This window comes from Leuciscus leuciscus (assembly GCF_965113295.1).
Source record: "Leuciscus leuciscus genome assembly, chromosome: 17".
Classification (NCBI taxonomy): Eukaryota; Metazoa; Chordata; class Actinopteri; order Cypriniformes; family Leuciscidae; genus Leuciscus; species Leuciscus leuciscus.
The window spans coordinates 29,596,926-29,619,345 of NC_138741.1; the positions used below are offsets into that span (position 1 = coordinate 29,596,926).

At 38.6% G+C, this 22,420-nt stretch overlaps 1 protein-coding gene and 1 long non-coding RNA gene across 4 annotated transcripts; one reads left to right on the top strand and one right to left on the bottom strand.

The window, feature by feature from the left end:
- Positions 1-206: 206 nt before the first annotated feature.
- On the bottom strand, positions 207-979 carry LOC309479778. The gene is made up of 2 exons (XR_014199433.1): positions 667-979; positions 207-622 (listed from the first exon to the last, which is right to left on the bottom strand). It is a non-coding gene; the product is annotated as an uncharacterized lncRNA (long non-coding RNA).
- Positions 980-10,471: 9,492 nt separating this feature from the next.
- On the top strand, positions 10,472-18,927 carry LOC309479396 (uncharacterized protein). 3 transcript variants are annotated; one of them, XM_082143519.1, is made up of 8 exons: positions 10,472-10,696; positions 10,832-10,899; positions 14,125-14,210; positions 14,592-14,800; positions 15,152-16,149; positions 16,428-16,497; positions 16,921-17,095; positions 17,958-18,926. In XM_082143519.1, the coding sequence occupies exons 4-8, from the start codon at positions 14,596-14,598 to the stop codon at positions 18,118-18,120; spliced, it is 1,611 nt and encodes a 536-aa protein (XP_081999645.1). In that variant the 5' UTR covers positions 10,472-10,696; positions 10,832-10,899; positions 14,125-14,210; positions 14,592-14,595; the 3' UTR covers positions 18,121-18,926. The 3 variants fall into 3 exon arrangements, with proteins under 3 accessions (XP_081999645.1, XP_081999643.1, XP_081999644.1); XM_082143517.1 differs by having other exon boundaries at positions 10,472-14,210; XM_082143518.1 differs by having other exon boundaries at positions 10,472-14,800; positions 17,958-18,927.
- Positions 18,928-22,420: the final 3,493 nt, after the last annotated feature.

Sequence of the window (22,420 nt, forward strand, 5' to 3'; positions counted from 1 at the left end):
ATAATAATTTTGTAACAATATAAATTGTGACTTGATGTGATTTAAAATAGAAATCTTTTTTTAACATTATAAACATCTTCTCTGTCAGTTTTGATCAATTTAATGCATCCTTCGTAAAATAAATAAAACATTAATTTAATCAATAAAAAAATCAACAGAATTGTTCAGTATATTTTTATACTTATTAGAGTAAGTCACGGGTCTAACCATAGGTGTCATTTACACTGGGGACGCTGGGGACATGTCCCCACCACTTTTTGAAATGGCTGATTTTGTCCCCACCACTTTTTGAAAGCATTTGGTTAAAATGTTCTGAAAAATCAAGCGAACCAAGAAATGTTAAAGGTTTATTTGCACAAAATAAAACATGCAATGCAGTTTAGATACAGAAAGAAACAATGTACATTGTCCAAAAAAAGTAACTTAAACAAAATAAACTATTACTGATTCTAAAATGACCCAAAAACATGCATGCGCCGATCAGTAACTTGAACAAATTCTTGACACAGTTTCTTCTTGTCCAAGTTATACATTCTCTCTCTGTGAACATAACAAACAGCCACACTGAGTCGGGTTTGTGACATTGAAGAGCGCAGCCAGGTCTTCAGGTCTTCGTCATGCACTGACCATTCTAATCACACCGGTGTGATCGTACGCTCCAGGGACCAGCCTAGACTGATCACACCGGTGTGATCGTACGTGCGAAAGGGTTAAATGTTTACCTAGCTATGTTACTGCTTTTTTCTACAATTGATTATCCTGTGCAGTGTTGCCATATTGGGCGGGTTTCCGTCCAATTGACCCTTCGCAAAACCACGCCCCGAACACGCAGATTGGCTACTGACCAATGTCAGTCTTATATTGAACTCTACGTTTAGCTAGCTACACAGAGGCTGCGTGGTCTGTAAACAACATAAGCCGGTTCTCGGCCCTCAAGCGGGAAGTTAGCTAACGTTAGTTAGAAATTCCATGGGACTACCGCTCATTTCCAGCTTCATGGATTTGCGCTCTGGCCTGAGCAAGAATGGATGGACATGATGCACTACGTTCAAACCTCGAAGTGTTGGGGAGGAGGGTCCGTGTACTTGGCGGCCAACGGATTTTCGTTTTGAAAGGAAAAAAACAAAAACGAAAAACGGCCGGTTTCCCAATTACCATTAGTAAATAGGAAAACGAAAAACGGAAAACAACCCATTATTCGTTTTTTGTTTTGATATTAAAAAACGGAAAACGAAAAACAATCTCGTTATCCGATTGTCCTTGATGTGTTTATAGATGGAAATCGGAAATCAAAATAGGTATGTATAAAGTCGTAATCCTTAATTCTGCATTGGTATTTTTTCGTGACCCGGAAGCGATCTTAAGTAGTAAGCAGTTGTCATAGATACACCTATGAGCGGTTGTATGCTAGATGTCGGCAGTTCATTGGAACGAATGCATATATAAATGAGAAAAACTTGGCCACTAAATATTTAATATTAAATTATTTTAATGATCACAATTAAAGTTTTAATTTTATTAAATTGAACAAGTAAACGTTGCATTCATATTCTGGGCTCATCTGATTTTTTTTGTACATAGCATAGCCTACTTTGTTATGATTTTAGTATCATAATGATTAATAAATGCACGCACAATTATCCGTGAACTTGATTTGAACAAATGCCTTTCAACTTGTGTGTGCAAAATTCAGAATTAAATGAATGTGCAGCAATTTGTACAAATAGAGAGTCTGTAGGCCTATTATACTGTTGTAGCCATTAAATAAGCGCTTTTAGTTTCATATTTGTTCAAATATTATAATGTTATTTTTTTCCATTTATGCTTGCAGTGAACAGCACGAGTAAGATGCGCAATATATCGAGAGACATGGAGCGGGTCAGACATGATTTTGACCACTTCATTAAGTTTTGTTTTGTAGAAAGCCGTTCTTTAAAGTGTATTTCGTTTTGTATAAATTGTATCTTAATTTTAATTAATTTTTCATCAACATAATTGCCTGGATTGAATAAATAAGAAGGAAATATAACAGCCAATATAATCATGGAGGCACTCGCGCGGTCACTTGCATAACACGTTAATCCTAACTTAACGAAACTCAGTGTATGCCTCACAGAGACATGAGAAATACATCAAATACACAAAGCTTGAAATGTCTTAAAAACGAAATAATTCAAAACGAAAAGAAAAAGGCTACTCTCTGATTATGTAATCCATGATGTGCATTTCTCTCTATATGCACGTTCACTACGAATATGGCGATCGTCAACTTCATCTTTGCAGTCGACACTGTCAGAAAACACTAGTTTATTAATAAAAATCAATGCTTGCGTCACCGGATTTACAAATGCACATCTTGCTTGTTGCACGCACACATATTATGTCGAAATAACGAGATATTATGTTGAAATAACATTATTATTAATAATACATCTTTTAGAATATTTGATTGAATGCTGAATGTTGCGCTTGTTCAATTTAATAAAATTAAAACTTTAATTGTGATCATTAAAATATACGCATTCGTTCCAATGAACTGCCGTAGCCAAGGCAACATCTAGCATACAACCGCTCGGTGTACCTATCTATGACAACTGCTTACTACTTAGGATCGCTTCCGGGTCACGAAAAAATACCAATGCAGAATTAAGGATTACGACTTTATACATACGTATTTTGATTTCCGATTTCCATCTATAAACACATCAAGGACAATCGGATAACGAGATTGTTTTTCGTTTTCCGTTTTTTAATATCAAAACAAAAAACGAATAATGGGTTGTTTTCCGTTTTTCGTTTTCCTATTTACTAATGGTAATTGGGAAACCGGCCATTTTTCGTTTTTGTTTTTTTTCCTTTCAAAACGAAAATCCGTTGGCCGCCAAGTACACGGACCTAGGGGAGTTTTTATATAGCATATATTTGCACTGTGATTGCTTTTGTTAATTGTAGCCGATTAAGTAATTTACAGATCAATAAAAAAAACTGGCTTTGTGTGTGTGTGTGTGTGTGTGTGTGTGTGTGTGTGTGTGTGTGTGTGTGTGCGCGCGTGCGTGAGAGAGAGAGAGGGCCTGCGTGCCATCTTATAGTTTTAAAATAGTTTGGATTTTAGTGTGGGTTTTTTTGTGGCATAGGCCTACATAATGACAGTATTTATCACGGCACTTTATATTGGTTACGCTACGATGTGCGATGGCAGAGGAGGATTTCACATTTTGTGGATTTGGTTCTCTAACTGCACTGCATTCTATGTTGGTTGCAAATCCCACATTGTTTTAATTTTATCTGGTGTTATTTGATGCAGATATGTTGCGTTGTATGCTTATGGTGTGTATTCTTTTACATATGTAATGAATTTCATTGTAATCATTGACTTAACGCGCTGCTGTTTTCTACAGTATGGTGCTTTGGCACTGTTCGGTTGAGCTGGTGTTGCAGGGACTGTTACATGTGCAGTCGACATTGTTGAGGGTTTTATGCTGAGTATTTTCCTGTTGTTGACTGGCCTACGCTATGCCCATTTTTGATGCACCGTTATTCAATATTTTTCCCGTCCTGCGGTAATCTTTTTTCATCTGATCTTTTGTCCCCACCACTTTTCAAAACAAACTGACGCCCCTGGGTCTAACTATGGCTGTTTCTCAATTCCAAGAATGCAAAGAACGGACTTGCGTTCACCTGGAGATCGGTCTTGCCAGGTGCCCTTGAAAGAATGAACTCGGAAGGACGTGAGGACACAGAACGCATCTTTGTGAGAATTGAGATGTGCTGCTCAACTGCACACATCCCAGCGGCCAACGCACAATATATACAACAGAACATCCCAAACAAATGTAATAGCCTATTACATTTATTTCTTATTGTACACATTATTTTCATATTATTTAAAATCATTTTATTATACCACAAGTATTTGTGAACATTTTTATATTTAATGTTACTCATGTCGATATTAGGTTCTTTTTAATATGCCAATAAAAATACTGCAGACTTTCTCCAGGTCTTTATTGCTTTATTCAAATTAAGCAAAACAAAATGGCAAATGTTTATTTTCACAAGCTGCCATGTATTTGCGAGCTTGCAGTGGGAATCTCTTAAGTGAAAACGAGAAGTTTAAAGCGTACAGGCTTCCGTCCGCTGTCCACCCACAGCGTCTTCTGGGATTTCTAACGGTTTGATTCTCTCAAATCAGGACTCGATGCATCCTCGATATCAAGAACACATCCAGTACGGGGTACTTCCATGCATTCTCTATACTTGCTTTCTTGAGGATTGGGCTGCATCCGAAATTGCATACTCTTCTGAGTAGGTACTTATTTTGAATAAGTAATTACAACCGCTAAGATGTATGAACTTTATAGTATGTAATCCAGACGTATTACATTTGTCATGTTGTCATTATCATGTGACCTAACAGTGTCAATAGCGTCGCATTACTCCCAATCACAAATCCTCTCCCGTGGCCTCATGGGAGTGTCCATCGTATGCACACTTCAGAATCTCGCCAAATTAGAAGGTCATCCGGGTACTTTTTTGCCTACTCTCTTATGAGTACTGTGAATTTGGACATACTTCTTTTGTAACCTTCTGTTTTTCGCCTACAATATAGTAGGGAAGAATACGTTTTCGGATGCAGCCTTGGAATTAAACTTCAACGGTTGATGATGACGTAGTACGAGAACACGAGGATTCAAGATCGTTTAAGAATGCATATTGAGAAACGGGCTATGTTTGGAACAGATGTCTACTTTCTGTGTGTTGTCCATTGATCGTTCTCTGCGCACATCCGTGTAATTAGCAGTCTGAGAGGAAAATGCAAACCCTCATGAGAGTCCTGTGAGCGCACTCTCTTTAATCAGACAGACGTGCTTCATCTCAACTCAAATCCAACACAAACAATCCTATCTGTTCAGTCCAAATGTGCACCACATAACTATGTGTCTTGTCCTGCCATTATTGTCTGCCGTTTGGATATTTTGCAGCTGTAACGAGAGAAATCAACATGCACACACATCATGCAAATGGCCAAGTAATGTTATGTTTGTCTTTCAAGCTTTTCAGATGTCATATCTGCATTTTACAACTGTTGACACAAAACCGCGGTCTTCAAATCGCGATCAAGGTTCAGTAGAGCGAGCTAGACAGCGGAGTAGAGGGATTTGTAGAATGACAGACATGTCTGTCCAATTTATTGAGCAGAATTTGACACAGTGCAAAATCAATTGTGTGTCTCCGGCATGTCATTTTGTGCCCCCGTTTTGAGATGTTTTCAAGGAAGAATTGCTGCCCACATTCACTAGGGTGGCAATTATCATCTAATATACATACAGAGAAAGAAATCTGCTGTTGATTGGTATTTTCAGATTGACAAACACAATATCGCTGCTCTGTGCTGCCTATCTTTCTACATCACTTTTTCCATCTTTAATATGCAGAGTCAACTATAATTATGTCAAAGACTGAGAGGGAACAACATTTTATTAGACAAAACATTTGCATACGCTCCTGAGTGCAGGATGAGTCATCAATATTTTTGGTCTGTTATTCTAGGAAAAGAGCATATTTAATTTAAAATGCATATATCTGTGAAGAGTTAATTATATATACTTTTAGCACATAGGGCCCTATCTTGCACCCAGCGCAACTGACTTTGTACACCGACGCATGTATCATTCCTATTTTGCACCCGCGCACAGCGGACTTTTCCTTCCACAGACGCATGTCGGTAAATTAGGAAATGAACTTGCGCTCCCGGGGGCGGTTCAGCGCAAAGAGGAGGCGTATTCCGGCGCAAACGTTCCATGGTGCTATTTTGCAGGTTTAGAAAACAATTCCACCACTGACCAGGAAAAACCTAGTCTAAAGTCAGTGGCGCGTTGCGCATGTTATTCATATGCTATTTTAAGGGTGCATGCTTGGCCATAATCAATGTAGCGTGTGCACAACGCGCATACACTTTGCTTATCTTAATATCTACACACAGACGCAGCAGTTCTCATTTTTAGAAAACCATACATTATTACAAGGAAAAATATTAACACATGAGGGAAATCATTGTTGTGTCCATGAAGATGTGAAAAAATAGGCATAAATCTAGCTTACACATTTACCCAAATTATTATACGCCTGTTTAACCGAAGCTAATTTGGGTGGGTTTCTCCCATCCCCACAATGTCACCTCTCTGTCTTTTAAGGCCCTGACGAGAACGTCGGTCTCCTCGGCTGTGAACTGCTCCTGGCGTGTGCCTGGCAAATCCGCCGTTATAATAGCAAGCCGCCATGGAACAAGCGCGAATCAGATGTCGCTCTGATTGGTTTATTTAACGTTACGCCCAAACCACACCTATGAATAATGAAGCTACTTCAGACCAACCCCTTTTAGATTTGCGTCGGGCGCAAGAGTCATTTATCCCGCTGGTATAATAGCAACAGCGCCCAAGACCCGCGCACAAAGTTACTTGAGTTTCGCGCTTGATACTTGCGTTTCAGATCGTTAAAATAGGGCCCATAGTGTTTACAGACTACACTGCAAAAATCATGTTCTTTTACAAATATCTAAACATTCAAGGTACATTTACTTTAGAAGCAAAATAACATAAGATATTAAGGGTCAGATTTACTAAAAAGAGCAAATTTAGCATGAGAGCGCAATCCCATAAAAGCGCAGATATGAGTGGAAAGTTCTGCGCATGATCTACTGACGGCCACGCGCAAATTAAAGAACACAGTCACAGCCGAATCATTTCCATTTTGTCCAACCCAATCTAGCAAGAGTAGCGCAGATTAGCGTTGTGTTTAAGACATGCTTTTGTGGGCGGTAAATAATGGCACAAATACTAGTAAACTGACTAGCGCAAACCATAGTAAATCCCCTTGCATGATTTATTTAAATACTCTCCTCCCATAAAGTTTGCGTATGAAAGGGAAACTCCTACAAATGCATATGCAATAAGGTTAGCCGCAAAAACAACCCTGTCCACGCCTTTTCAGCGCTATTTTTCCACTGCGTGTGTTTTGTAAATTCTGACAGTAGTTTTTTAATGCCAAAAGAGGGTTTGCTCTTGCGCAAGCTATTAGTATATCTGGCCCTAAATCTTGTTTTCAGAAAAAGATTAATAAAAATCTCTTACGTGCCAATGGGGTCAGGAAAATGAGCCTGACCCCCAACATGCAGTGTAAAAGCCACAAAACTCGTGTAATAATGTTACCAACTAGATGATGAGTAACTTTGTTTTATTTATTCACCAAAGCCAATTAGTTCTCTCATTTGGAGTTTGACAAATGGTGGTCCCTGATGTCCACAACTACTCGTCTTTGCATAAGCAGAGAAGTAAGAGATGTGAAATTGTGTTGTTGCCCATGGCAATGCTGTACAGCAGAGAGAAATGGAGAAACTATGGAGAGAGAGAAGGAAAGAGTAAATGGCAGGATAATGATTCTGCTGAGAATATCTGCTATTTACAGAAATACACAGAATGAAGATGAACATGTAAGCAGCATTTCAGGGTTCCATTTTCCAAACCATTAGCCTTGAACACTGCATCAGGATATCTAGTGTCCGTCTCAGTCGGACTGCTCACAGACCATCTGATGAATATTACACAAAAATGAGAGTATTTCTTCTAACATCAAGCTCTAATGTGATTGGCCTTACCAGGAATCAGCTTTATTATATCAGTCTATCGGGAATGTCAGAAAAGTTTCCGGCTGCTACAATGATTCAATTTTTGAATTGTTTGAATTTGGCACAAAGTGGTAAGCCATGACCCAACTTTGCTTGCAAAGATTTCCAGTCAGGATTTAGACCGTATTATTATACTGAGACAGTTCTCATTAGAGTTACAAATGATTTGCTCTTATCATCCTATTGTGGTTGTATCTCTCTATTAATGTTACTGGATATTAGTGCTGCATTTGATACTATCAACCACAACATTCTTTTGAATTGACTTGAATAGACTGTACTTGCTACCCTTGGGAGATATCATTAGGAAGCATGGCATCTTTTTTTTTTTCACTGTTCTGCTGATGATACTCAGCTCTATATTCCTTCACGCCCTGACGAAACATACCAAGTCACAAAATTAACGGAATGCATAGTTAAAAATAATTTCCGATTACTTAATTCTGAAAATAAGAGATTCTAATTATTGGACCAAAAACTTCCACACGTAATAACTTAGAATACAGTATCAGTCATGTCTTCATTGTCAGATAGGAACCTTGGTGTGCTCTTTGATACCAATATTTAATTTAAAAGACACATTTCTAGCATCTGTAAAACTGCATTCTTCCATCTTAAAAATATATCTAAACTACGACATATAATCTCAATGACAAATGCAGAACATGTGTGTTCATGACATCAAGGCTAGATTATTGTAATGCACTTCCATCACACTTCCCATAACACCTGATGTACTTGTTACATCGTAAGTGCCACCTACGCTAATATTAGTCTGTCCATCTCATCCTTATCCCGAGGTTACCGTAGTCAGCCAGGTCCAGTCCATATCCAGATCATATAGTGGACCTGCACTTAGACATGACCACAACACAGCCCTGAATGTCAGCAGAGATCCTGTCAACTACACAATCCCCTGCGAAGGCCTCGTCGACATGAGTCACCAGCACAGATCCTCAACAGAGACCACAAGAGGCAAACAGGTCTTCCGCACAGACCCTATGGCCAGCTTCGGCTCCATACCATAATGACACCATGTCACACTGAAATAATCTGTATTGTATAAAGCACTATATAAATAAAGGTGACTTGACTTTTTTGCAGTGTGTTGCAGTCATCAAAATCTAAATTTGTTTATATTTACAAAATACAATTAAGTTGGCCAGTGACAATATTGGAAATGTTCGTACTTTTGTCAGTTAATTAAAGGTTCAAGATAATTAACAAATCACAGATTCTTGATTTTATTACATTTAAAAAAATGTCCCAACTTTTCTGCAATATCAACTGATACTGATAATATATACTGTAAAATTGCAGGAATTAAAAATGAAAAATTGTGTAAAATGTAAATTTCTTTAGAAGTCTTACAGAAAATGTAGCAAAAACAGCTTGTTTCATTCTTCATTCTGAGTCAAAGAAAAAGTGAAAACCAAAAACTAAACAGTATAATTGAATAAAATATGTATTACTTTAACAGAAACTGTTGCCTTTTCATGTCTAAGTGGTTGGTTTTGCCTAGAATAATCTGCAATGTGCACAAAATTGTATGCCTATACAAGAAAGTCTGCGTGAGACTTTGACATCACCCACAGCCACAGCTCTCTCTCTCTCTCTTTTGTCAAGTTGTCGACACTAAACTCACAATGCAGAGGGCATTTACACGCTGACAGCGGAGAAGAACTACTGGCGTACAAACATTCCCCTCAGAGAGAGCAATCATTCGGGTGGCGGGGTGCTGGACTGCCCCTTGCACTTTGTTCACGACCCATCCACTTCCTCTCAGACTGCAGTCGGAGTGACCGGTGGAGTGTACAGAGGATTTTTTCTGGCCATCAGCTTCCATTGCCAAACTCTGTGGGCACCAAACTGCAGTCTTCCATCTGCCTGGTTTGATTAGCGCCTTGGCACACGGTTACCCGCTGCTTTCTCACACGGGAAGCTTGGCTGCATCGGTCTCTGTGGGTTTCTTTCCAAGTAAACACCTTCCGCACTGAATTTAAGAATGCAGGAACAATCGCAAAATCGCACACATAAAACACACCACTCCAGGCCCGTGTTGTAACAGAGTCGTTTTCAAGAAGTGAAATCGGGTCTCATCAACTATAAGTTAGTTGTACCAAGTACATACAAACTAATTTAAAGTCACCATGAAATCAAAATGTACAATTATTTAATGGAATATTGCAGTATTTACCCATTTACTGATTTACCCATGCTCATGTCAAGTCAAGTCACCTTCATTTATATAGCGCTTTTAACAATATAGATTGTTTCAAAGCAGCTTTACAGTGATAATAGGAAACTAGATGCGAAAGTTCGTCAAGACAAACTTTAAGTTGGCTTTCGAAAGTTTGGACCAGAACGTTTTTTGCTAGGCGGTTGCTAGGATGTTGCTATGGTGTTGCTAGGGTATTTTGGGAGGTTGCTAGGGTGCTCTGGGTGGTTGCTAGGTGGTTGCTAGGGTGTCCTGGGTGGTTGCTAGGGTCTTTTGGGTGGTTGCTAGGCGGTTGCTAGGGTCTTTTGGGTGGTTGCTAGGCGGTTTCTAGGGTGTTCTAGGTGGTTGCTAGGGTCTTTTGGGTGGTTGCTAGGGTCTTTTGGGTGGTTGCTAGGCGGTTGCTAGGGTGTTCTGGGTGGTTGCTAGGGTGTTCTGGGTGGTTGCTAGGGTCTTTTGGGTGGTTACTAGGCGATTGCTAGGGTATTTTGGGTGGTTGCTATGGTATTCTGGATGGTTGCTAGGGTCTTTTGGGTGGTTGCTAGGCGGTTGCTAGGGTGTTCTGGATGGTTGCTACACTGTAAAAAATTCCTGTAAATTTACATGGAAATTTAACAGCAAATTGCTGTTTCCATGTAATAACAGCATTTTGCTTTTTTTTACAATGCATTATGGGAAGACTTGTTCACTTCGGGTTGTGTGGTCGATCAACAACAAATTGTCACTGTTATTTAACAGTATTATACTCTATTTTCGTCCAATGTGCACAAGGCGACATTTTGGATTATCTGAATGAGGTAGGTTTTCAACGATTTATTATTTTATTATCTTTAAATGACCTATTACTTTAAAATATACCATCTTAAACATTTAAAGAAGCTTCTGTGATTTTAAATCAGATGGCTCCATTAAATTATGTGTTTTAACTATAGGCAAATAATTGGTCAACGGAGTGAGATTGAGCCCAGACTGCCATACAGCCATCTTATCACACACACAGGTAAGAATACCTAATTTTCATTCAACCTGCATATTTTACCAAACTTTATCCAAGTAATAGATGAATGGAATGAACGAAATATATTTTTTCTTCTTCTTGTGTGGCAAGTTAACATGCGCATTCAGTGAGAGACATTATCTAGAGACATAGACAAATTATCTGCCGGTGTAACTTAATTTGCCGCTCGCGCTTATTTTAATCGCCCTGTTATCAAGTAGGTCTATACTTATAAATTAACAATATAAAGATCCAGTGAATCCGGTTAGTGAATGGGTAAGATTTGCACGCACACTCATAACGTGTATACTGTCAAGCATGCAAGGGAATTATAAAGTTTGAGTTTTGAATTATAAGTGTTTATGAAACATGTGCAAATTACTTTAAATTGGTCTATTCAACAAACTGCTGGCTTGATCGCAGAACTAGCAGCATAATAGCGTCTTGCACTGCATCTGTTTCAGCCATTTTATAACGTATTTAACGAAAATCGATGGCTTCGGTAGAGAATTCAATAGGTTTTTTTTTTTCTTTTTCTTGTGTGATAATGTTAACGTGCGCATTCAGTCCATGAGAGACATTATCTAGAGACAGACCAATTATCTGTCGGTGCTCCGCGCTTATTTTAATCGCCCTATTATCAAGTAACTTAGCCTACTTATAAAATAGCAATGTAGAAAGAAAGATCCAGTGAATCCGGTTAGTGAACGGGTAAGATTTGCACGCACACTCATAACGCGTTTGTAGGCTATGTCAAGCATGCAAGTGGATGATGAAGTTTGAGTTTTGAATTATTAGTGTTTATGAAACGGGCACATGTGTAAATCTTTTTTGTCAGTAAATGGTAAATGAGGTATTACAACAACAACATTTTAAATTATTGTCTAATTAAGGTGCCTATTCAAACCGCTGCTGGCTTTTTTGCAGAACTAATAGCAGCATAACAGCGTCTTAAACTGCATATGTTTCAGCCATTTTATAACGTATTTTAACGTATCTAACTTCGCTAGTTATTAAATAGAGAATCTAGATCTGTTCTTTACAACATGTTTCCTTGTCAGCTCTGCGATAAAACATGTGATACCCCTGTGATCTATGTGAAACATATGAAAATACACAGCAATGTCTCAAATATTGTATTTCGTTGCTGCATACCTAACTGTAATAGGAAGTTTAAAAAAAATGCTGGTTTGAAATCTCACGTGTACAGACACCATGCAGGATATAGGGCAGAAACCACAATGTGCACTACACTTTCCTTGGAATGTCATGTTGGTTTGTGTAGGTCCAAAAGTTCTTCTTTACCCGAGTTTATTTCTCATGTCAAAATGCACATTAAAGAGGGACGAAAAGTCACATGCCCTTTCAAGCAGTGTGGTAAAACATTTACTGTTAAATCAACATTTACCTCTCATTTGACCAGAAAACATAACAAAAATATAGGAGGCCTAATTGACTCCATTACAGCAAACCCTGAAGCCAGCTGCTCTCAGATTCAAGACATTGATGTTCAGTCTGATTCACAGACTGATGCTGATGAAAATGATGAGGAGCCAGATGTTAGTCCTGAAAATGTTGACAACCCTTTGTTTTTAAGGAATCTTGCTCTGTTCTATTTGAAATTACAAGCCAAGCTATTGCTTCCAGCCTCAGTCATTCAGACAATCATTGAAGACATGCAGTCAATACATGAAATCAATCAGTCTCATTTGCTTTTCAGACTTCAGGAAAAGTTGATCTCACTTAATGTTCCAGAAGCAATGATAAAAATGGTACTTGACGATCTTAAAGCTGAAGATCTTTTTACATCCTGTAATAGCCATACATTAAGATCAGATCAGCGAAGAAAAACATTTTTCAAGAAAAGCTTTCATTATGTTGAGCCTGTGCCTATTCGCCTAGGGCAGAATGAAGCAGGTAAAGAGTGTTTTGTGCAGTATGTACCAGTAAAAAAAACAATTGAATCTCTTCTTCACTGCAAGTCTGTACGAGAACAGTACAATGATGTGCACAGTCGTGTCCAGTTGAAGGACATTTTAAAGGATGTGTGGGATGGTGAAAACATAACTGCAAACTTGCATCACGCAGATGAATCTGCATTAGGCTTGGTCTTATATCAAGATGCTTTTGAGGTTGCAAACCCTCTTGGGTCTGGGAAGAAAAAGCATAAAATTCTAGCTATGTACCTCACATTAGCAGATCTATTTCCTCATAATAGGTCAAGTACTGACCAAATGCAACTGGTGTTTCTCTGCAGAGAACAAGACTTTAAGTACTTTGGTCAAGAATTGGTCATGAGGTGCTTAGTCAATGACCTTAAAGACCTTGAGACTACAGGCGTAGATTTTCCAGACGGACTGAATGTTAAAGGAATCTTGCAGGCAATAGCTGGTGACAATTTAGGCTCACATGGCATTGGTGGGTTTCTGGAGAATTTCAGCGGAAGTAGATATTTTTGCAGATATTGCGAAATTGACAAATTTACTTTTCAGGAAAATCCACTTTCCAGAGCCAGATTTCGTACAGCGGAGTCTTACAAACATCATGTTGAGAACCTTGATAAGGGTTTGGCCCATAGTGGAGGCATCAAGTTTGACTCATTGTTCAATGAGCTCTCCTTCTATCATGTCTCTCAGCCAGGGTTGCCCCCGTGCCTTGGACACGATTTGTTTGAAGGTGTTGTGTCATATGACCTTGCTTTATGTATACAACATCTTGTAAAGGTTGACAGACAGTTCACGTACCTGGAATTGAATCGAAGGATTAGTCAGTTCAAGTTTCTAGGTAATGACAACTGTGACAGACCGTGTGAGATTAACCCAGGAAGTGAGAAGCTAAGTGGGCATGCTGTACAGAACTGGTGTTTTTTGAGGATGCTGCCCATGTTAATTGGAGACAAAATTGAATCACCTGGTGTGAATGAAGTTTGGCAACTAATTTTACTGTTAAGGGAAATTGTTGCACTTGTTTGTGCACCAGCCATTTACAGTGGTCAGATAGGGTATTTGAGAGTTTTAATTGATGAGTACCTACATTTTAGGAAACACATATTTCCCACTTACTCTCTCAGACCTAAACATCATTACCTTAGCCATTACCCAGAGCTCATTATTCATTTTGGACCACTCATCCGTTTGTGGACATTAAGATTCGAAAGTAAGCACATGTATTTCAAACAGTGTGTAAGAAAACTACATAACTTTAAAAATCTGTGCTTTACTCTCTCAGAAAGACATCAGCTTCTGCAGGCGTTTCTTCGTGCTGGTGAGCTCTTCCCTCCTGCTATTGTAGCAGAAAAGGCAACAGAGTTTGTGGTGAGTGACTACAATGATGTCATAAGAGAGTCTGTATCTGGATATGATTTTCAGCCTGAAAATTCTTTGGTTTCTCATGAGGCAACTGTGAAAGGCACAACATACAAAAAAAACATGTATGTTGTCATTCATGAAACTGACGAGGGACTTATTGTGGGGAGGATTGTGATGACAGTAATACACAATACTTCAGTGTACTTCATCACAGAACTTTTCCAAACTTACAGTATCCCTGACATGGGTGTTCATTGCTTGACACCAATGAATGGATCCTACTCTTGTGTTAATCAGAATGACCTTCTGGATTATTATCCATTGTCAAAGTACACAGTGTTTGATATGTCTGTAATAGTTCTTCATCATTCTTTTGTCTCAATTTAGAGCAATGTCCGCCTTGGTGGAAGAACTGAGGGAAATCATCCTCAGGGCTTTGCCGTCAAATGATGAGAACACCACACAGCTTTTGATTGACAAACTTGTAGGCTCTGGATTGGAATCCAAAGATGATCTTCAGTTTGTTCAACAAGAAGACATCAGTGACATACTACCAACTATAAAACTCAGAAAACTTCTCAATGCTTTTAAAATGGGTAATTATAATCTCACATCTTCATCTATATTTCTATTCATTTTAAAATGGCTGAACATGTAAAAGTGGGTTGTTGAGAGATGTTAATGGGGTTATAATTTTCAATTCATCAGATTTGAGCGTTGTTACTCAGTTTCACTTAAAAAATGTGTTTGCTTGCTTGCACACTCACCCCAGTAGTAACATGAACAATGTGAATAGTTTTAGATGTAAACAATGTCTACATTTGTAGAAAACCGGCCATTGTTACCGTGTGTGGAATTGTATAAATTTGATTCTGTATATATCATGTTGTGTCTGTACAGATCATGTGGATTTTAACTACCTGTTCAATATTTTGTATTACTCATAGAGTCAGAAACGGTCACTTTGGATCTCACCAGCATGCAGTACACACCTTCCTTATCAGCTGGGAGCTCCTCACCACAGCCATGCTCTTCTATGTTGGTAACTACTGATGGAGAATCAAGCAGTCTTGAAGACAGTCGGCCATCTACATCCCATTTTAGGAAATCGTGGTCAAATACCTTTCAGGTACCATGGCAGCTCATGCCTGCAGAAATTCAGTCTGCTCTCTCTTCTGGGAAGAGACCTTCACCACCAGCAAGACGACAAATGGTCAGGGTGCTTGCAGATGAAATGAGAAAATTTGAGCCAACCCCAACACGTGCACAGTGTCTTACTATTTGTAAAGCGATTGTCCATCAATATCCCCAGAGCTTTGCAGATCAACTTCATGATGGCCGAGTTGTAGGGGAAGGTTACAGCTCCCTTTTGGCCCAGATCAAGAATAGAATTGATAACCTCAGCCGGACCACTAGCTTCCGACAGCACCGGTCAGCTGGCAGTGGTGTTAAAAGAGGACCCACTGACACATATGGTTGCACCCGGTTTCAGCCTGATCTTCCTTTAGATGAGACCGATGTCTCCATTGAGACTAAACGTCAGAAGCTGGAGGATCTATACTCTCAAGAAGGTGCAAAGGGAGCTGAGAAAGCTGAGGTAGAAAAACTGATGGAGACAACTTTCTGCCTGCAACGGAGCCAAATAAATAGTGTGCCAGCACCTTCTGTTGCGGAGTTGATGGAAAAGTGGCCGTACCTCTTTTTTCAAAAAGGCCTGTTCGCCCATTTTGAGCTTCTGACTGACATTAATGTCCTGCGTGCACTTGAACTTTCTATGGAGGAGTGTGGAAAGAACATCTTAGAGTTTTTTAAAAGCAAGCCTACCAACTCAGAAGTCAAGTCAATCCTTTCCAAAGATGAACCCATCGATTCATCATACCAAATTGTTCAACTCCTAATGGCTCACTTCATGGAAAAGCAAGATGAACTCATTCTTCAAGAAAATGTAAGTTTATCTTTAGTTCTTACAACAAACACCTGTGTAGGAATGGTTCAACCAAACATGATAGTCCTCTCATCATTTACTCCCATCAAAATATCATATTTTTTGAATCAACATAAAGGTGAGTAAATGATGAGAGAATGATCATTTTGGATCAACTATTCCTGTTCTGAGTACAAAAAGCCTTTTACCTCTGTAGAATATTATGGACTATTATTGGTTATCAGCAAGTATCACATTAAGATTAGTCAGTTGTCTTAAATTGTTATCTTTGACAATAGATGTGTGCCACTCCTGCTGACCTCGAAAAGACGGGTAACCTGCCTGTGAGTCCTCGTTTGATCCTGCTTGGTAAGTATATCATATTAGACATGTCTGCAATTTAAAATAAGGCTCACACAAGTTTTACTATTATGAGAGGCTTCACATTTATGTGCTTCATTCTAGAGTTTGCTGTCTTTGAATCATGTTTTTATTCATCAGACCCAAGTTTGAGTCTTTACAACACAATCACTACACTTTATTGTATTGTAATCTTTTTTTCCCTCTCGGAGGCTGGCTTAGCATTAAGTTAAAAACAGACTAAAACAACCTTTCCTTTTCCTTTTTTTATTTTTATAGAGATATTGTAGGTTTTGTTATCTTGTAAGACATGACATTGTGTGCCTTTTTTCAGGTTATAAAATAATGTACTAATTTCTCACTACCTTTTCTACACCAAACTCTCCAGAGATCATGATTAAACATTAATTTATCCATTCCTTTATGGTCCAGGTGATAATCCGGGGCAATGGATGAAACGATGGATGATCAGCCTGGAAGGCCGAATTATCTGCGAGGGTGTGCAGCCAACTTTTCTCTCTGGACTTGCTGCATTGTTCTCTTTGTATTACATCTTTAATTTGCAGTACCAAGAGGAAGCAGCATCCACACTAGAATTCCTTCAAAGGTAACAAATTTGGACTTATTTTATTTATTTCTAAATAATATGTTAGTATTAGTATGGTGACAATGGAATCCTCAAGCCATCCTAGGTGTATATTACTTTCTTCTTTGAGCCGAACACAGTCAGAGTTATATAAAATAATATACTGGCTTCCCAGCTTTGCAATGGCATTAAATAGATCCTGAGTTTTTGAAGCTCAAAAATATCCATGTTTATAACTTTTATAAACTATAATCACTGGCTTCCGGAAACAGCCGTACGCGAGTTCATGATAGAGTCGAGTTGCGGCAGAAAAATGACCTCTTACCCGACATATGAAATCTTATATCAAAGTCCTTTTCTTTCAAAACGTCTCTTTTTAGACTTCTAATTCATGACCGGCATTTTGTTTTACTCTATCCTCTGCACTTCCGCATTCGTCAATTCTAACCTAATATTTCGCTACGTCTTCGCCATACGTCAGGTCAGAGGACACCCTTCCACCAGAACTCAACTCAATCATGAACACACATACGGCCATGCCAGAAGCCAGTGATTATATTTTATAAAGTTATAAAATACAGATATCTTTCTTACAAAAATGCATGGCTTTTCTTCAGAAGACATTTATTAACCCCACTGGATTCATATCGATTACTTTTATGATTGATTGATGCAGTTACTGGAGCTTCAAAAACTTGGCATTGTTCAGTGCCATTACAAAGCTGGGAAGGATGTTATGTAATATAACTCTATTGTGTTTGGCTGGAAGAAGAAAGCCATTTACACTTTGAGGTTGAGTAAATTGTGGGATAAATTCTTGTTTTGGGTGAACTATTCCTTTTAAATCATTGTTCACTGAAGATATTCTCCTCTTATTTTTCAGACGTTTTGTTGGAATTAATCCAGAAAAGGGGACCAAGGCTGCAAGGGGAAAAGTGATGTCCAAAAAATCTGGGAAAACCGTGCAGAAGAAGACCATAACCGTCAGTACCAAAGTATCAAATCTTTTAAAAAGACTTATGGACTTTGAGTGGCACTTCATTTAAAATGTAGCTGACACTCCCCACACATGCAGTTTGTTTTCAGAAACATGGTGGGCCTGGTGTTATATTTTGTTTATACAGAGTTGTTTAGATATTAAAAAGGGCTGGTGTTTTTTAAAGCCTGATTTAAGAGGTTATTTTTTAATTATTTAATTATTTTAAATAATTACTTTGTTTTAGTGCAACTGTTTTTGGGCTAATTTTTGCTAAAGCCTCATTTGAGACTAGATTTGTATTTTATATACAGGTAAGTCAATTCTATATATTGTGTATTTGTTTGCTTTTTCTTAAGCTATTTTTGCATTTTGATGGGTGTTTATTTCTATGCACTGAATATCACTCGACGACTATATTATTATATTTTTTTATTTGTCTGTTTTAGTTCACAATAATTGAGCAGAATTTATCTGGTGTTGTATCAGAATAAAAAAAAAAAATCCTAACTTGGCTTTATTCCTTTTTTGTAATCCATGACAAAAATAATGTGCAGGGTTATAATAGCATTTAGAATTGAAATGATTGGGGTGTCATTGTAAAAAATTATACTGTAAAAAAATGGTAAACTACTGGCAGCTGTGGTTGCCATTATCATACTGTTAAAATACGGTGTGTTACTGTTTTTGAAATTAACAGCTAAATACCGTTTTGACAACTACAGCATATAGCTGTTAAATACCGGGCTGTAAAATTACAGTTTTATACTGTAGTTGTCAAAACGGTATTTAGCTGTTAATTTCAAAAACAGTAACACACCGTATTTTAACAGTATGATAATGGCAACCACAGCTGCCAGTAGTTTACTGTTTTTTTACAGGATTATTTTTTACAGTGTAGGGTGTTTTGGGTGGTTGCTAGGGTATTCTTGGTGGTTGCTAGGCGGTTGCTAGGATATTTTGGGTGGTTGCTAGGGTATTTTGGGTGGTTGCTAGGCTATTTTTGGTGGTTGCTAGGCTATTTTTGGTGGTTGCTAGGCGGTTGCTAGGGTCTTTTGGGTGGTTGCTATGGTATTCTGGGTGGTTGCTAGGGTCTTTTGGGTGGTTGCTAGGCGGTTGCTAGGGTGTTCTGGGTGGTTGCTAGGGTGTTTTGGGTGGTTGCTAGGGTATTCTGGGTGGTTGCTAGGCGGTTGCTAGGATATTTTGGGTGGTTGCTAGGGTGTTCTGGGTGGTTGCTAGGGTGTTCTGGGTGGTTGCTATGGTATTCAGAGCGGTTGATATGGTGTTACTAGGTGGTTGGTAGTTGTCACAGATGGTTACTATGGAGTTTTTATAGAGTTCTTACTTAACTAATCGCTATTAGCATGTAGCTATTCACTGCTAGCATGTGTAGCATGTTGAAAGTGCTGTTTGCTAGCATGAGTCAAAAGAGCCAAACCTCATCTCTATACAATGTTCTGATACAGAGATACAGGTCTTGCAAAACGGTTGCTAGGATACTCAAGTTTGGTTGCTATGGAGTTGCTTGGGAGCTGGGAGCTTTAAACTTAAGAAGTTTAAATTGGTTTAAAGTTTAAAGTAGTTTGAAGTTTATGACAGAGAGATGGATACACACACACACACACACACACACACACACACTCAGACACTCAGACACACACACGCACACACACACTCAGAGTTTATGAGTTTAGAGTTTATAAGTGTATAAATTGATGAGTTTATAAGTGTACAAGTTTTTGAGTTTAGAGTTTATAAGTTTAAATGAGTTTAGAGTTCAGAGTTTATTAATTTATGAGTTTAAGAGTTCATAAGTCTATGAATTCATGAGTTTATTAGTTAATTAGTTATTAAATTTAAGTTAATTAGTTTATAAGTGTATGAGATTAGAGTTTATTAGTTTAAATGAGTTTCATTGGCTAATATATATAGAATGGCAGTTTGAATTAGTCTTCAAGGGATTTAGATTTAAATTTTTGTCGGTTGGTCAGTTTGAATTTTTTTAGAATGCCCAATGTTAAGTCAATGGGAGTTTTTCCGAGTTTTGATCGTCATTTGTAGGAAAACCGTAAGTCTGATCAGTCTGAAAAGGGAAAGCAACTAACTTCAGAACAGTTTGAAGGTCTGAGCCGAGTTTGGAGTATGTAGAGTTAAAGCTCTAGGAGGAGTTTGAGTCAACAGTTTTTCACAGAAGAATAATAATAATAACTAGAATGTACATTTCCTGAAGAAAATGTGAAGTGGTGCTTGCAGTGGCAAAACTCACCACTCGGTTGCTAGGATTTTGTACATGATTGCATACGAGACAACAACCATGTCTGTACGATGTTGTGGAGCTGAAATATGGCTTCTATATGTTGCAATATGGTTGCTAGGTGGCTCTAAACGGTTGCTAAGGTGTGGTTACATAGTTACCATGATGATATTTACAGACTGGTTTCCCAACCGAAACAAACAAGCACACCCCCATGTCTATACGATGTTCTGGTGCTGAGATATAGCTCATTCATGTGTTTGTACAGTTGCTAGGGTACTCCAAATGGTTGCTAAGGTTTGTTTATACAGTTTATGGGGTAATATTTAAAGAGTATTTGCAGGTCTGGGTCAAAAAATGCCCAACTCTGTGTTTTTACAATGTTTTGTTGCTGAGATATGGCTTGTAAAGGTTGTTCAATGGTTGCTAGGGGCCTGTAACTGGTTGCTAGGGCGTGGCTATGAAGTTGTTATGTCACTACTTATTGGCTGCTTGCTAGGATGAATCAAAAGAGCCCAACCCCAAGCCTCTATGACCTTCTGAGCCAAAGAAATGATTTTTCAACATTTGTGCCTATGTTAAGTCTATGGGACATTTTTCGGCAATTTTTTTGCCCGCCAGACGAACATCTTACACCCGATCGCTTATAAAAGTCATAGCACACCTCTCCTCAATAAACCGGTCGATTTGACACCTCATTCAGGGGTCTGTGACAAACGGTGTGGGGCGAGTTACACGCCGAAGTTTTGTCTAGGTGAATAGTAATCACAACACTAGAATGTACATTTCCTGAAGAAAATGTGAAGTGGTGCTTGCAGTGGCAAAACTCACCACTCGGTTGCTAGGATTTTGTACATGATTGCATACGAGACAACAACCATGTCTGTACGATGTTGTGGAGCTGAAATATGGCTTCTATATGTTGCAATATGGTTGCTAGGTGGCTCTAAACGGTTGCTAAGGTGTGGTTACATAGTTACCATGATGATATTTACAGACTGGTTTCCCAACCGAAACAAACAAGCACACCCCCATGTCTATACGATGTTCTGGTGCTGAGATATAGCTCATTCATGTGTTTGTACAGTTGCTAGGGTACTCCAAATGGTTGCTAAGGTTTGTTTATACAGTTTATGGGGTAATATTTAAAGAGTATTTGCAGGTCTGGGTCAAAAAATGCCCAACTCTGTGTTTTTACAATGTTTTGTTGCTGAGATATGGCTTGTAAAGGTTGTTCAATGGTTGCTAGGGGCCTGTAACTGGTTGCTAGGGCGTGGCTATGAAGTTGTTATGTCACTACTTATTGGCTGCTTGCTAGGATGAATCAAAAGAGCCCAACCCCAAGCCTCTATGACCTTCTGAGCCAAAGAAATGATTTTTCAACATTTGTGCCTATGTTAAGTCTATGGGACATTTTTCGGCAATTTTTTTGCCCGCCAGACGAACATCTTACACCCGATCGCTTATAAAAGTCATAGCACACCTCTCCTCAATAAACCGGTCGATTTGACACCTCATTCAGGGGTCTGTGACAAACGGTGTGGGGCGAGTTACACGCCGAAGTTTTGTCTAGGTGAATAGTAATCACAACACTAGAATGTACATTTCCTGAAGAAAATGTGAAGTGGTGCTTGCAGTGGCAAAACTCGCCACTGGGCAGATGCTAACACAATTAACATGTTGTGATACCATGATATACCACGTTTTAGCATTATTTACCACGATTTACCATGTTTCTAAGATGATTTACTACGATTTACCACATTCCAGCATGATTTACTATGATTAACATGTTGTTAAAATGATGCTAGCATGATTAGCATGTTGTTAACATGATTAGCATGTTGGTAGCATGATGCTAGCATGATTAGCATGTTGCTAGCATGCTTTTAACAAGATGTTAGTATGATTAGCATTTTTCTAGCATGTTTTTAGCCAGATGCTAACATGATTAGCATGTTGCTAGCATTATGCTAGCTTGAATAGCATTTTGCTAGCATGATGCTAGCTTGATTAGCATGTTGCTAGCATGATGCTAGCTTAATTAGCATGTTGCTAGCATGATGCTAGCTTGACTAGCATTATGTTAGCATGATGCTAGCTTGATTAGCATGTT

Excerpts from the sequence above, each read along its gene's own strand:
- LOC309479396 (XM_082143518.1), top strand. The coding sequence starts at position 14,596 with ATGTCCGCCTTGGTGGAAGAACTGAGGGAAATCATCCTCAGGGCTTTG. Across the intron at positions 14,801-15,151 it reads TCTCAATGCTTTTAAAATGG|AGTCAGAAACGGTCACTTTG; the intron begins GTAATTATAATC and ends TATTACTCATAG. Across the intron at positions 17,096-17,957 it reads ACACTAGAATTCCTTCAAAG|ACGTTTTGTTGGAATTAATC; the intron begins GTAACAAATTTG and ends CTTATTTTTCAG.